The sequence below is a fragment of the Papio anubis genome, chromosome 11 (genome assembly GCF_008728515.1).
Source record: "Papio anubis isolate 15944 chromosome 11, Panubis1.0, whole genome shotgun sequence".
NCBI classification, from domain to species: Eukaryota; Metazoa; Chordata; class Mammalia; order Primates; family Cercopithecidae; genus Papio; species Papio anubis.
This window is the reverse complement of record NC_044986.1, coordinates 100,109,062-100,125,228: the sequence shown is the minus strand read 5'-3', so window position 1 is coordinate 100,125,228 and position 16,167 is coordinate 100,109,062. Positions and strand designations below refer to the sequence as shown.

The following is a 16,167-nucleotide window of genomic DNA, read 5'->3' as shown; positions in this document are numbered from 1 at the left end:
CATAGAAGATAGGGATCTGTCTGAGGCTGTTTTAATCATCACAATGGCCAAATCTTTTCTAAGTTTTTGACAGCTAATACCAAAAACATCATGGAGGATGAATTCACAGGAGCAGAAGAGTGAGGGTACCAACCAGCCAAGTATTGATCCTTCTCCTCCTCACCATCCATTCCCCGTCGTTCTCCAGGAACAGTCTGTAGCAGCCAAAAGGTTCCAGAAAAAAATAGACAAAAAATTCAGGGCCCTTCAATTAAATGGATAATTGGATTTCTTCCTCTTTTGTCTTAAAAAGAATATATCAAAAATGATTATATTTATAAGAATCTCTTTGAAAATAGAGGAGTAAATAAGATGATACTTGTTCAATTCAGCAAATGTGGAGACCAACTATATGCAAATTCCATGCCAGAAGTTTGTGGGAGGATATACAGTCACTTAGTCATTCAACTAAAGTTTATCGAGAAACTACACTAATCTAAACAATATCCTTATTCTTGGGATACAACAAGAAACTAAAGGCATAGTTTTGCAGATCTTGATGCTTACATCTAGTAAGGACTTCATATATTAACTAAATTATCCACACAAGTGCATAATTTTTTAAGTGGTATAAAAATTATGGAGGAATCTTGTAATCCTAGCACTTTGGGAAGCCAAGATGGGCGGATCACGAAGTCAGGAGATCGAGACCATCCTGGCTAACATGGTGAAACCCCGTCTCTACTAAAAGTACAAAAATTAGCCGGGTGTGGAAGCATGCCTGTACTCTCAGCTACTTAGGAGGCTGAGGCAGGAGAATCGCTTGAACCTGGGAGGCAGAGGTTGCAGTGAGTCGAGATTGCGCCATTGCACTCTGGCCTGAAGACAGAGCGAGACACCGTCTCAAAAAAAAAAAAAATGGAGGAATCTAATTAAGAGTTGCAAATAGCTATAAGACACTATTTCTGTCGTTAGATACATTTTTTTAAATATCAGAAACATGATTTGCAAATAGTTTCTCCCAATCTGTGGCTTGGTTTTTATTTTCTTAACAAGAAAGCAGCAAATTGAGGATTGTACTACACCTTGGGATGATGGAAGACGTGATCAACTAAGAATGTGGATCTGTGGAAAGGAAGCTTCTGATGGCATGATACAGCAAGCTACACAGGAAATAAAATCGAGAGACAGGTGGAAAGGGTTAACCCTGGAAAAGAAAGGTGGCACTTCTACCCTGGAAAGTGAAAAAGAAGTGTGTATGGGGGTAAGGGAGTATGAGAAGATAGGTGAAAATATACTATCATTTTGAGATAAAAGGGAAGGAACTGGAGTGAGTTTGTATTAGCTTCCATTTGAAGAAGAGGGAAAATAGATATTGGAAGCTTGAAAGATAGACATTTTTGGACCACTGCTATCTAAAATGAGCTAGGAAGTCTCCTGTGGAGGGGTAAATAATTAATGAGTAACTTCAGGGTCCAGTGGAGGGAAAACTCTAATCTTTCATGTGTGAGATCTGCGACCAGAAATCTGCAACATTCGAGTTGAAGAGAAGTCAATGAGTGACTGGATCTATTAGTCAGTGTCCTGGCAGGAAAATAGCACAGTCCAAAGAAGTATGATTGGAGAGAATTTTTTGTTTTCATTTTTTATTAAAATAAACTTGCACAGTGTAGATGTTTATAATTTTAGTGAAGCCCAATTTATCAATTTTTTTTTCATGGATGGCATTGTTGGTGTTGCATATAAAAACTTATTTCCAAACCCAAGGGTATCTAGATTTTTTCCTATGTTATCTTCTGGAGTTTTATAGTTTTACATTTTACATTTAGATCTGTGATTTATTTTGAGTTAATATTTGTAAAAGCTTAAAGGTCAGTGTCTTGAGTCACTTTTTTTGCACGTGAATGTCCAATTGTTCCAGCACCATATGTTGAAAAGATATTCCTATCCTAAGAAATTTACAATCTAGTAAAGGGTATAAGGCCAGCACACAAATGAATGACTGAAATGACATTTAACTAAGATATCTGTCCTAAAGGATGTATAGAATTGTGCTGAGGAGTGTAAAAGAGGTGACATTTAAGGTGGTTTGTGAAAAGTGAATAAGGTTTTATCATACAGATGGGGCTGAGGAGGAAATAACAGAAACAAAATGACAGGTGAAAAAAGCACAGGGATGTATAGTTTAAGAAACAGAAACAAGTCCAGTTAAGCTAAAGTGTAAAAGTGTACTTTCTGGCAAACACACTGGAAAGACAGATTGTGTAATGTTATGGAAGGCCTTGAATGAGTTTCATGTGATGAGTCATTGAACAAATATTTATTGAGGGCCTACTGCATGCCAGGCACTGTTACAGCTGCTGGGGATACAGCAGTGAACAATACAGGTACTCTGTCTTACTATTACAATAAAATCTAGATTGGTATTATATTAATTACAATCTAATAGGAGATGAAAGAGGACAAGGTAGAATGTGAGAGGTGATGAGGAGAACTGGCGGAGAAGCCAGTGGCTAAAAATAGAGCAGGAAAAGGGTGATGAGAAGTTCTGGAGAGAAGCCACTAATTCACAAGGGCTCACCAGGAAAAGACTCTGATTAATGTAATATTGAAAGAAGCCCATAGGAAGCAAGAAAGAGCTTTACAGGTATCAAAGAAAATGGCATTCCACTCAGAGGGAACAGCAAGTACCAAGGCTGTGAGGTAGAAGCATGCTTAACGCATTCAGAAAACAGTAAGGAAGCCAATGAGGTTGGAAAGAATTGAGTAGGAGGGATATTAGAAACAGATAATGTTAGAGAAATAATAGGGGTGTTGAGGGAGGCACAGATGCACAAATCATATAGGCCTCGTAGGCCATGGTACGGCGTTGGATATTCCTTTGAGTAATAATGGGAAGATCAGGAACTTTGAGCAGAGTAGTGACATGACGTGACTTATTTTCTTGAAGATCACTCTGGCTGCAGTGTTGGGAAGAGTGTCAGAAGGTAAAGGTGGCAGCAGGGAAATCTCTTGGGTGGCTGTTACAGCAGTGAGAAGAAATACAGTGGGGGGTGGTGGGGAGAAATGTCTAGCCCTAGTTAGAATTTGATGATAGAGGCGATGGAATTTGTATACAGATTGCATGAGGGGTGTGAGAAACAGAAGAGCCAACAATGTCTCTAACATCCTGAGCAATCAGAAGAAAGGAGTCACCATTGACTGAGATAAAGAATCACAGAGAAGGAGTAGGTTTGGAGGCAGAGTATTTAGGAGCGTGGTTTTGGATGTGTCTGTCTCTGCAAGTGAATTATCACATAAGCATTTATATGCAGAAGTCTGGAGCTAGTAGTTATCAGTGAATGAGTGGTATGTAAGGCTATGAAATAAGGAAGTGAATGTAGAGAAGACAACTTCAAGAACTGAAACTTGGGAGACCCCCACAATGTAACAGAAAGATAAGGAAAAAACAGAAAAAGATACTCAGACAGAGATGCCAGTGAGATAAGGAAGAGAATCAAGAGAGACTTACAGGAGACCAAGGCAAAGGTATTCAAGAAAGCCTTTGTTAAATGCTCCTGGTAGATTAGGTAAAATGAGGACTTAAAATTGACCATTAACAAAAGCTGCTTCCATAGAGTGTCAAGATGAAAGCCTGAAGAAACTAAGTATAAGCCAGGCGCGGTGGCTCACGCCTATAATCCAAGCACACTGGGAGGCCAAGGTGGGCGGATCACTTGAAGTCAGGAGTTCAAGACCAGCCTGGCCCACATGGTGAAACCCCGTCTCTACTAAAAATACAATAAAAATTAGCTGAGCTTGGTGGCCACGCCTGTAATCCCAGCCGCTCAGGAAGCTGAGGCAGGAGAATCCCATGAACCTGGGAGGTAGAGGTTGCAGTGAGCCGAGATCGCGCCACTGCGTTCCAGCCTGGGTGACAGAGCAAGACTCATCTCCAAAAAAAAAAAAAGTATACATAATTCTTTTGAGGATTTTTACTATAAAGCAAAGAAATAGAACAGCAGATGGAGGAAACTGGAAGTCAGGGGAGGGCAGTTTGTTGTTGTTTGTGGGATGGGTGATATAACAGAAAATTCAATGATGTAGGAATGAGAGAAAAAGCAGTGGGAATGATGTCCTTCCCTAAATGAGAGAGGACAGAAGCTATTATAGTAAACAAAAGGAGTAGTCGGCTTAGATAGGGGATGGGGCAGTTTATTAATAGGCTTAAATTTCTAAGCAATAAGAAACCATTAATGTTTTCTGAGTGAGTGTTAAGATTCTTAATAACCCTCATAATCTATATATTCCTTCCCCTTCTACCAAGGGGCAAATCCAGATACTTACGAGTATATCCAAAAATAGATACCAGAAATACAATTATCCTCAAAATAAAATGGATGTCCAGAAAAGTTTAAATAAACCATTGTGTTTCTCTCAGCAATTTCTTCAGCCTTTGTGTTAAATCAAGATCTTTATGCTGTTTTTGAAACTTGTTGAAATGTTTTACTTTGAAAATAAACTTTTTGGTACATGAAATCTATTTTTACACACATCTAACCTTCTGAAAACTTGTAATGTGATTTATTTTGTATTCCTGTTAAATTTTGCTGAATAATAATTAAAAATGACCATACCTTGACCACCAGTGGCCTAACACCACCTCCAACAAAATTAGGAATGTAATGAATTCAAACCCTTCAGACTCATCACCTTGTAACAGATTCGATCACACAGAAATTTAGAGGAAGCTTTAAAACAAATCATATAAAGATAGTTCTTAAAGGAAATTATGTACTATTGATCATCCATGAAGTAAATTCTGTAATTTGCATTTTTTCCAATGGAAAGGAGTAAACAAACAGTAAAGATCAAATATATTAGGATATTTTCTGGTATGTTATCATTGAATTTAATAAACAGATTCACAGAGGATTTTCAGTGTCATATGTATCTAAAACTTACTTCTACTATGATCAGTAATCAGTTCTTATATCAGAAAGCATTTTTCTCCACAGACATGAACGTATTTACACCAAGAAAGGGAACTTCAACTGGTCTCTAATATCCAATCTGAAGGATGTAGATGATTTAGCAACCCTAGAAGTTTTGGATGAGGTAAGAACTAATATCCAATCTGAAGGATGTAAATGATTTAGCAACCCTAGAAGTTTGGATGAAGTAAGAATTTCAGTTGAATTAAACTTAGACATTGCAGATGTTTTGTTAATTTATAGAAAACACAAGTATTGGTAGAAGGGGAAGGAATATATAGATTATGATGGTTATTAAGAGTCTTAACACTCACTCTGCCCATGTCTTCCATCTGTAAGTCTCATGCTTTCTTTGTCTCTTAGCTTCCTATTATTTCTCTTATCTTCAGTTTTAATCTATATAACTCAAATTTACAGATCTTTCCAGCCTAGTGTTCATTTTTTTCTGATGCTCAACTGTCAGGGGTGAAGTCCTCGCAGTATAAGTTGTTAGGCCACAGATCTTCCTTCTTTTTCATTATTTGTGGGAGTCTCAAAGATATGATTTATTGTATTCAAAGAGCAGTCAGCCCACTGTAACCACCATGTGGTGGCCTCCCCCTTTTTCCTCTCTTGTTTCAGCTCTCAGTGGCTGTACCAGAAACTCCGAATACCTCAACAGCCTGTCTGTTACCATGGTCGGTGTTCTTCCTCATGGGATCACAAAACCCTTGTTTCACACAGCTTATCTTTCAGGGGTATTGAATTCTGCTTGGAACTCCTTATCCTAATTATCTCAGAGGTATTTCAAACATTTTTTGTGAAGGTACAGATCCAAGCTATTAAATTCTAGTCTCAGCCTCCTTTCCCCTCACCCTTCTTTATTCCACAGTTCTTTATTCCACGTAGTCAGATCATTAGAGAAATAAATGCCCTCTTTTTAGGACTTCTGTCCTGCCTGATGAACACCTTTTTTATTTTTTTTACACTGCTGATACATGCCTGAGCATTTGACTCAGAAATGTACCAATCAAGAGCTAAGTTCTGAATAGAGGTAGTCATTTGGTAAATTTAGGGTTGCATAAACAACTCAAGTACTTCCTCAGAATAATCTCAAGATCATCAAACATCTTGAAATCAAATCATGTTGGCAAGTCAGAGACTGCAGACACCTTTCTGAATTCTTACATATAAAATTTTTTAATAATGTGAATTCCTAGGCTTGTGGATTGCAAAGAAGTTTTCACTATATTAATATATTAAATGGTAGATTTGTTTCTATTGTCTATGTTTTATTTTTAGTTTCTTTTTGAACCTAAGATATTTTGCTCCTCTCTTGTGTCATGTACTATAAATGGTGGTTTTCGACATTATCAACCCCAGTTCATTTACTCAAATGACTTATCAACTATGAAAATTACGTTTAAAAATTTTTCACAGTACTTCATAAAGCCAAAAGTCTGAAAAAAAAAAAAGAAAAAAAAAAGGACTAGGACATTCCATAAAGCCACTGGATCACCTTGATTTGAAATTAAATCATGTTCACTCCATCTTCCCTTCCCTTTTCTCTTTACTTCATTGTTAATCTTTACGTCACTTACTGCTATTACTTCTTTTCTTGAAAGCATTATATATTTAAAATTCCTGTGACATATAATATGTCCTCTGGAAAATGCAGGTAACAATGACATCCACCATCCCAAAACCAAAAGAAATGCCTGTCAAGTGAATGAGTAGTTGCAAACCTGATGTTATATATTTTTTACTATCAATGTGTCTATTTTTCTAATCCTTGGTCCAGATTCCAGATGTTCTGTTTATTATTGTTTACTTTTTAAGTTGTAGTTGACCACAAATAATTTTTAAGAAGGAGAAATTATTTTATTTTATTGCAGAATACAGTCTCAGAGCAACTTGAGAAGTGTTATTCCAGAGATCAGATCTATATCTATGTGGGAGACATACTCATTGCTCTTAACCCTTTTCAGAGTCTGGATCTTTACTCCACAAAGGTATGTCATATGGGGTGCATTCTTTTACTTCATACACATAATTATACATTCAGATACTTAAATTAATTTAAATGAATGCCAGAAAAATTTTATCCACTATTTTGAATAAACAGTTATATAATTGTTATTAAAACATAGAACTAGGAAAAGTAGAAGATGGAGTCAATCTGGGTGCAGTTTGTGGTCTTCCTTTCTCCAAATGTGTGTGCCAGAGTGTTTATTACATTCAGTTACTGGTAACGGATCTACATTAAACATTGTGTCACTAAACAGATGCCTTTAAAAGCATATACTTAAGTCTGCTTTAAAAGGTATGTACTTAATGTATGTCTGCCACTGAACCGAGTATGGGAGCGTCAAAAGTATAATTACATTGTTTATGTAGATAATACATACTTAATGGCTACAAAAATTGTGACTATGAGTTAAAAATGCCTTTTGATGTATTATTGGCTTCATTAATATCACACACATGTTTTATGAATATGAATATATAATTATCAACTATTCAACCCCTAATGGCTTAAATATAGAATACTATTCTGGAATTAAACAAGGTTGTTTTTCATTTTTAATTGGACTCATTCTCTTCTGGCTATTTGTGTACTCCAGAAAATTATTTAATACTGTTCCTAATAGTTATTTTTGTGTGTGAAAAGTACATATCTCTGTCATCTTTTACCATCCTAAAATTTATAGGAATAACAGTAAATTTATGAGCCCTGACCTATGTTTCAGAAGATTCGGGTTTTAGTGCAATCCTACTATCAATTCACTGTGTGATCATGGACAAATCAAATGAGAGAATGTATGTTAAATGATGTGAAAGGAAAAAAATGGTGGTCATATGTGAGACATTATTATATCCAAGGAGCAGTTAACAAACTGAAACCTGATCGTCTTATTTTTAATGAATGCTTTCACTTAAGTAAATAATGGAATTTTGAAACCTTACATTCTGCTTTGGAAGTACAATGCAGAATCTTTTAAATTATTTTGTGTCATATCATATTTCTGGGCTGTTTTGTGTCAGGCTTTTATTTTACATAGTTATACATTTAGATATATGTGTAATATGTGTGTAACATGTATGTAATAATGTTTTGGTGGTATAAAATGGCATTTTTATTTATACTTTGCTTTAAAAATTGGAGCTATATTTGTAAATAATTCAGGACTTAAAAACAAAAAAACAAAAAGCCCTACAAATGTATTCTTTTTAACCCTTAGCATTCCAAACTATATATTGGATCAAAGAGAACTGCCAGTCCTCCTCACATTTTTGCAATGGCTGACTTAGGATATCAATCTATGATAACATATAATTCAGATCAGGTAAGAAGAGTCTCCCATTCTTAGAAATTTACCTCATAGTTACTTAAATGTCACCTGAATTTTGAGGATAAGGTCTTCTCACAGTTTTCTTTTCTATGTGTAGTGCATTGTTATTTCTGGAGAAAGTGGTGCTGGAAAGACAGAAAGTGCTCATCTTTTAGTTCAGCAGCTGACAGTGCTTGGAAAGGTATAATTCATTTTTTTCTCTGTCCCATCAGAAATATTTATTGAATTTCAGAACTTAATATAACTCATTAATATTCTCTAGTATCTCACATTTAATAATGTACAGAAATTTTAAAATACAGTTGTTATCCTTTGAGAGTTTAAAATAATGAGCAATATGAAAAGCATGTACTCTGTTTTGAGGATTTTCTAACTTTTAGCACACTTATTAGCAAAGCTTATAAATGTGATTTTCATTCTTTTTAGTCCCAGTGCATTTATTGAATGCTTTCTTTACTTTTTCTCCTTTTGTTGCTAGCAGGTTAAAAGACAGTCAACATACAAAAATCAGTTGTATTTACATACTATATGTGTATACTAGCAATGGTCCATTACAAATTGAATCTTAAAAGTGCCATTAACAATAAAATAAAAAAATCATGACCTATGTAGATCTAAATATTATTATATACATGCAAGATTTGTATGCTGAAAACTGAAAGAGTTAAAAGAAATAAAAGACCTAAATAAACGAAGAGGTGTATCATGATCATGGATTAAATGACTCAATATTATTAAGATGTCAGTCTTCCACAAATTGATCTGTAGATATAATGCAGTTATGATAAAAATCCAATCAGGATTTTTTTTTTTTTTTTTTTTGGTGGGAATTGACAAGGTGACTCCAAAATATATAATGAAAGGCAAGGGAACTAGAATAACCAAACAATCTTGAGAAAGAGCAAAGTTGGAGGATTCATACTACCTTATTTCCAGACTCGCTGTAAAGCTGCAATAGTCAAGACAGTGTGTCATTAAACAGAATAGAGAGGCTACTCGTATATGGTTTATTGATTTTTGACAAAGGTGTAAAATTCGTTAATTAAGAAAGGTGGTCTTTTCAACAAATGGTGTTGAAATAATTGGATAGTCCCATACAAAAAAATTAACATCAATCTATACTCACATGTTATACAAATTTTTAACTCAAAATGCATCATAGATCTAAACATAAAACCAAAAGCCATAAAATTACTACAGGAAAACATAGGAAAAGTTTTTGTGATGTTGAGTTAGGTGAAAGAGTTCTTAGATTCAACTCAAAATGCATAATTTATAAATGGAAAAATTTGATTTTGTCAAAATTAAGAATGTCTGTTCTCTGATGACACTGTTACAAAAATGAAAACACAACCCACAGACTCAGAGAAAATATTTGCAAGGCACACAACTAATAAAGGACTTGAATCTAGACTATATGAAAAAAAAACTAATAAAACTCAATAAGAAATGAAATGACAATTTAAAAACAAACATAATGTTTGAACAGTCACTTCACCAAAGATAATTATGTATGGTACATAAACAAATGAAAAGTTGCTCAACATCAGTATCATTTGGGAATGCAAGTTAAAACCACAAGAAAACACTATTACAAAACTATTAAAATGACTGAAATGGCTAGCTTTTTCTAGTCTAACAGTACCAAATACTGACAGAGATATGTGTATTACTCCATTCTCACACTGCTATAAAGAACTTTCTGAGACTGGGTAATTTATAAAGGAAAGAGGTTTAATTGACTCACCGTTTTGCATGACTGGGAGGCCTCAGGAAACTTACAATCATGGCAGAAGGTGAAGGGGAAACAAGGACCCTCTTCACATGGCAGCAGGAGAGAGAAGAGTGAGAGAAGGAGGAACTTGCCCAACACTTATGAAACCATCAGATCTTGTGAGAATTCACTCACTATCACGAGAACAGCATGGGGGAAACTGCCCCATAATCCAATCACCTCCCTCCCTTGACATGTGGGGATTACAGGTCCTTCCCTAGACATGTGGGGATTACAAATCAAGATGAGATTTTGGTGGAGACATAGAGCCAAATGATATCAACATGTGTTACTGAAACACCAGGGGTTTGGTCTAGGTCCTGCTACTTGCTGCGCAGAAAGCCAATGACTGAGATGATGAGTATTGCCAAAGAAGTAGGCTTTAATCAGGTGTTGCACCCGGGAAATGGGAGCTGTCTCAAATCTATCTCTTTGCTCAATTAAAACTAGGGGTTTACATAACAGGGAAGACATGTAAGAATGTATAAGAACACAGAAACTAGGGAGAGACAAGGAAGCAATAATGATGAATGAGGGGTCTGCATCTTATTGTCTGGATGTGGTGATCTATGGAGTTTCAGTTCTTTGATACTTTCTTTTGAGAGGCCTGAAGGTGGTTTCCTCAGGAGGGAAATCAGATAAAACAAATTGTAAAGTTCAAGCTCCAAGACCAGAAGGGTCAATTTTCCATGTTTATTTAAAGAAAAGAATCTATGGGACTATTGGGCTTCATATGGAGCAACTGTATTTCTGGTGAGAATGCAAAGTGGTACAGCCACTTTGGAAAACAGTTCTGATGTTTCTTATAAGCTACACTTACCATACAACCCAGCAGTTCTACTGCTATGTGTTTATCTGTGCTATGTGCCTTTCTGTATAGACTATGAAAACCTTTACAGAAACCTATAGACAAAGATTTATAGAGACTTTATTTACAAACTCCAGAAAGTGGAATAAACAAACTATAGTATATTAATACAGTGAAATATTACTCAGCAATAAAAAGAAATAAACATTGAGTCCAGGAGTTCAAGACCAGCCTGGGCAACATAGCAAGACCTCTATGAAAAAATTTAGAACTTAGCCAGGCATGATTGCACATGCCTACAGTCCCAGCTACTTGGGAAGCTGAAGTGGAAGGATTGTTTGAACTATGGAGGTCGAGGCTGCAGTGAGCTATGGTGGCACCACCGCACTCCAGCCTGGGTGACAGAGCAAGACCCTGTCTCAAAAAAAGAAAAAGAACAAACATTGATACAAGCAATAATGAATTCCATTAAATTATTGTTGGATGAGGCCAGGTGCTGTGGCTCACGCCTGTAGTCCCAGCACTTTGGGAGGCCGAGGCAGGCAGATCAAGAGGTCAGGAGATCAAGACCATCCTGCTAACATGGTGAAACCCCGTCTCTACTAAAAATACAAAAAATTAGCCGGGCGTGGTGGCAGGTGCCTGTAATCCCAGCTACTTGGGAGACTGAGGCAGAGAATGGCATGAACCTGGGAGATGTGAATGGTGTGAATCTGGGAGGCGGAGCTTGCAGTGAGCCAAAATCATGCCACTGCACTCCAGCCTGGGCAACAGTGCGAGACTCCGTCTCAAAAAAAAAAAAAATTGTTTTTGGATGAAGCTCAAATGTATTATGCAAGTAGAAGAAGCATTATGCAAGTCAGGCACGGTGGCTCATGCCTGTAATCCCAGCACTTTGGGAGGCTGAGGTAGGTGGATCACCTGAGTCAGGAGTTCAAGACCAGCCTGGACAATATGGTGAAACCCCATCTCTACTAAAAATACAAAAATTAGCTGGGCATGGTGGCAGGTGCCTGTAATTCCAGCTATTCGGGAGGCTGAGGCAGGCAGAATTACTTGAACCTGGGAGGTGGAAGTTGCAGTGAGCTGAGATCACACCACTGCACTCCAGCCTAGGCGACAGTGCAAGATTCCATCTCAAAAAAAAAAAAAAAAAATTGTTTTGGATGAAGCTCAAATGCATTATGCAAGTGAAGAAGCTAGAATCAAAAGACTGCATAATGTGTGATTCAGTTTACATGCCATTCTTGCAAATTTAAAACAGTACAGACAGAAACAGATCAGTGATTATCAGGAAATGGGGGTGGAGAGAGGGATTGACTGCAAAGAGTCACAAGACAATTTGGGGTGGTGAAGGAATTATCTTATATGTAGACTGTGATGGGGGTAACATGATGGCACATGTAAAAACTCTCAGCACTGTACAGTATAAAGGATGACTCTTACTGTATGTAAATTATACCTTAATTTTTTTTAAAAAAGGAAGTTGAGGATAGACACTTTGATTTTCCAGGTAAAGATCTTACAATAAGATAAAATTGTACTTTAATGATGCTAATGGCCAAAAAAGAAAAAAAACATTGTTTACAATTTATGCCTGTAAAAATTTTTATTACGATCTACATAGTTATAATTTGCCATGTTAAAATTTTTGCCAATTCTGTGAGGAATCTTGCTTTACAAAACACCAATAGGTTCAAGGTTAAACCTAATCTGTCTGTAAAATATTGAGGCTGCATAGTTCAAAACAACTGCTTAATTGAATTTAATTCACTTTTTTTCTTATGCATTTGGAATTTATTCTGATTTATACTGCCATGAATGGATCAAATTGTATCTTTTTGTCATACAGCTATTCATTTATCCCAACACCACTTATTAAAAACCCATTCTTTCCATAAATTTGAGATGCCACACTTATACTATACTAAATATCCTCGTGCAGTTTGATCTACTTCTGATTTTCTATTCTGCTCCTTTGGCCTTATTGTGTATTCATGCACCAGTGTCACACTTTTTAGTGTTGAAGTTTTTATATACTTCATATTTTTCATATATATAATATATATTATGTATAATTATATATGTAATAATGTTATATATAATATAACATATAATATATGGTTTGCAAGTACTTTTTCCTAATCCACAGGCTGCCATTTCATTTTGGTGATTGTTTCCTTTGCTATGCAGAAGCTTTTGACTTTGACATAGTCTTATTTTTTTCTTTGCTTTTTTTGCATGGGCATTTGATGTGATATTCAAAAAATCATTGCCAATGCCAATGTTCAGGAGCTTTTCCTCTATATTCTCTTCTAGGAATTTTATAGTTTCTAGTCTGATATTTAATCTTTCATCCATTTTGAGATGATTTTTTCTGTATGGTGTAAGATAAGGATCAAATTTCATTATTTTGCATGTGTAAATCCAGTTTTCTCAGCACCATTTATTGAAAAACTATCCTTTCTTTATGATATCATCTTAGTGCCCCTGTCAAAAATGGGTTGACCATAAATGTTTGGGTTTATTTTGGGGCTCTCTTTTCTATTCCACTAGTCTATGTGCCTGTTTTTATGCTGGTACCATACAGCTTTTATTACTATAACTTTGTCATATAGTTTTAAATCAGGAAGTAATGATGTCTCCAAATTTTTCTTCCTCAGAATTATTTTGGCTAGTTGAGGTTTTTTATGATTTCATACAAATTTTTTGGATTTTGTTTTCTTTTTAAATTTTTATTTATGTATTTATTTTAAAAAAATTTCCATAGTTATTCGGGTACAGGTGGCATTTGGTTACATGGCTAAGCTCTTTAGTAGTGATTTGTGAGATTTTGGTACATCCATCACCCAAGCAGTATACGCTGCACCATATTTGAAATCTTTCATCTACTGAGTTACTTCACTTAGAATAATAGTCTCCAATCTCATCCAACTCACTGCAAATGCTTTTAATTCATTCCTTTTTATGGCTGCGTAGTATTCCATCATCTATATATGTGTATATATGTACATATATATGTATATACACACACACATGCCCATACCACAGTTTCTTTATCCACTCGTTGATTGAGGGGCATTGTGGGATTGGTATCCACGATTTTGCAATATGTATATATATGTGCATGCTATAATACAGGCATGTGCATAGTATCTTTATATGTAATATATGACTATATATTTCCCCCCTGGGTAGATACCCAGTAGTGGAATTTCTGGATCAAATGGGAGTTCTACTTTCAGTTCTTTAAGAAATCTCCATACTGTTTTCCATAGTGGCTGTACTAGTTTACATTCCCACCAGCAGTGTAGAAGTGTTCTCTGTTCACCACATCCACACCAACATCTGCTGTTTTTTTATTTTTTGATGATGGCCATTCTTGCAGGAGTAAGGTGGTATCACATTGTGGTTTTGATTTGCATTTGCCCGATCATTAGTGATGTTGACCATTTTTTCATATGTTTGTTTGCCATTTTTATATCTTCTTTTGAGAACTGTCTATTCATGTCCTTAGCCCACTTTTTGATGGGATTATTTGTTTTTTTCTTACTAATTTGTTTGAGTTCATGGTAGATTTTTGTTATTAGTCCTTTGTCAGATGTATAGATTGTGAAGATTTTTTTCCCACTCTGTGGGTTGTCTCTTTACTGTGCTAACTTTTCCTTTTGCCATGCAAAAGTTCTTTAGTTTAATTAGGTCCAAGTTATTTGTCTTTGTTTTTGTTGCATTTTCTTTTGGGTTCTTGGTCATGAAATCCTTGCCTATGCCAGTGTCTAAAAGGGTTTTTCCAATGTTACCTTCTAGAATTTTTAGAGTTTCAGGTATTAAGTCCTGAATCCATCTTGAGTTGATTTTTTTGTAAGGTGAGAGATGAGGATTCAGTTTCATTCTCCTACATGTGGCTAGCCAATTATCCCAGCACCATTTGTTGAAAAGGGTGTCTTTTCCCAACATTATGTTTTTATTTGCTTTGTTGAAGATCAGTTGGCTCTAAGTGTTTGGATTTATTTCCAGGTTCCCTGTTTTGTTCCATTGGTCTGTGTGCCTATTTTCATACCAATACCACGCTGTTTTAGTGACTATGGCCTTGTACTATAGTTTGAAATCAGGTAGTGTGATGCCTCAAGATTTGTTCCTTTTGCTTAATCTTGCTTTGGCTATGTGGGCTCTGTTTTGGTTCCATATGAATTTTAGAATTGTTTTTTTCCAATTCTGTGAAGAATGATGGTGGTATTTTGATGGGAATTGCATTGAATTTGTAGATTGCTTTTGGCAGTATTGTCATTTTCACAATACTGATTCTACCCATCCAGGAGCATGCGATGTGTTTCCATTCGTGTCATCTGTGATTTATTTCAGCAGTGTTTTGTAGTTTTCCTTGTAGAGGTCTTTTGGGTCCTTGGTTAGGCATATTCCTAAGTTTTGTTTTGTTTTTGTTTTTTGCAGCTATTGTAAAAGGGGTTGAGTTTTTCATTTGATTCTCCACTTGGTCACTGTTGGTGTAGAGAAGAGCTACTGATTTGTGTACATTTATCTCATATCTGGAAACTTTGCTGAATTCTTTTGTCAGTTCTAGGAATTTTCTGGAGGAGTACTTAGGGTTTTCAAGGTAAATGATCATATCATCAGTAAACAGTGACAGTCTGACCTTCTTTTTACTGATTTGGATGCCCTTTATTTCTTCCTTTTCACTGATTGCTCTGGCTAGGACTTCCAGTGCTATGTTGAAGACAGGTGGTGAGAATGGGGATCCTTTTCTTGTTCCCATTCTCAGAGGGAATGCTTTCAACATTTCCCCATTCAGTATTATGTTGGCTGTGGGTTTGTCATAGATGGCTTTTATTACATTAAGATGTGTCCCTTGTATGCCAATTTTGCTGATAATTTTAATCATAAAGGGATGCTGGGTTTTGTCAAATGCTTTTCCTGCATCTGTTGAGATGATCATGTGATTTTTGTTTTTAATTCTGTTTATGTGGTGTATCACATTTATTGACCTGCGTATGTTAAACCATCCCTGCATCCCTGGTATGAAACCCATTTGATCATGGTGGATTATCTTTTTGATATGTTGTTGGATTCAGTTAGCTAGTGTTTTGTTAAGGATTTTAGCATCTTTGTTCATCAAGGATATAGGTCTGTAGTTTACTTTTTTGGTTATATCCTTTCCTGGTTTTGGTATTAGGGTGATGCTGGCTTCATAGAATGAATTAGGGACAGTTGCTTCTTTCTCTATCATGTGGAATAGTGTCAAAAAGATTGGTACCAATTCTTTAATGTCTGGTAGAATTCGAGAAT

General features: G+C 35.8%; 1 protein-coding gene across 10 annotated transcripts in view; it reads left to right on the top strand.

The window, feature by feature from the left end:
• Positions 1-16,167, top strand: part of MYO3A (myosin IIIA) — a 262,251-nt gene that overhangs the window by 119,845 nt on the left and 126,239 nt on the right. For 9 of the 10 annotated variants that reach the window (XR_004177076.1, XM_031652455.1, XM_031652451.1 and 6 more), the window contains 4 exons: positions 4,977-5,076; positions 6,827-6,943; positions 8,174-8,278; positions 8,382-8,465. Coding sequence is in view for 9 of the 10 variants with exons in the window: in XM_031652455.1 (XP_031508315.1) it covers positions 4,977-5,076; positions 6,827-6,943; positions 8,174-8,278; positions 8,382-8,465 (406 nt within the window). In the remaining variant the exon portion in view is untranslated. The remainder of the gene's footprint in view (positions 1-4,976; positions 5,077-6,826; positions 6,944-8,173; positions 8,279-8,381; positions 8,466-16,167) is intronic. The other variant, XM_031652454.1, reaches the window with a different exon arrangement.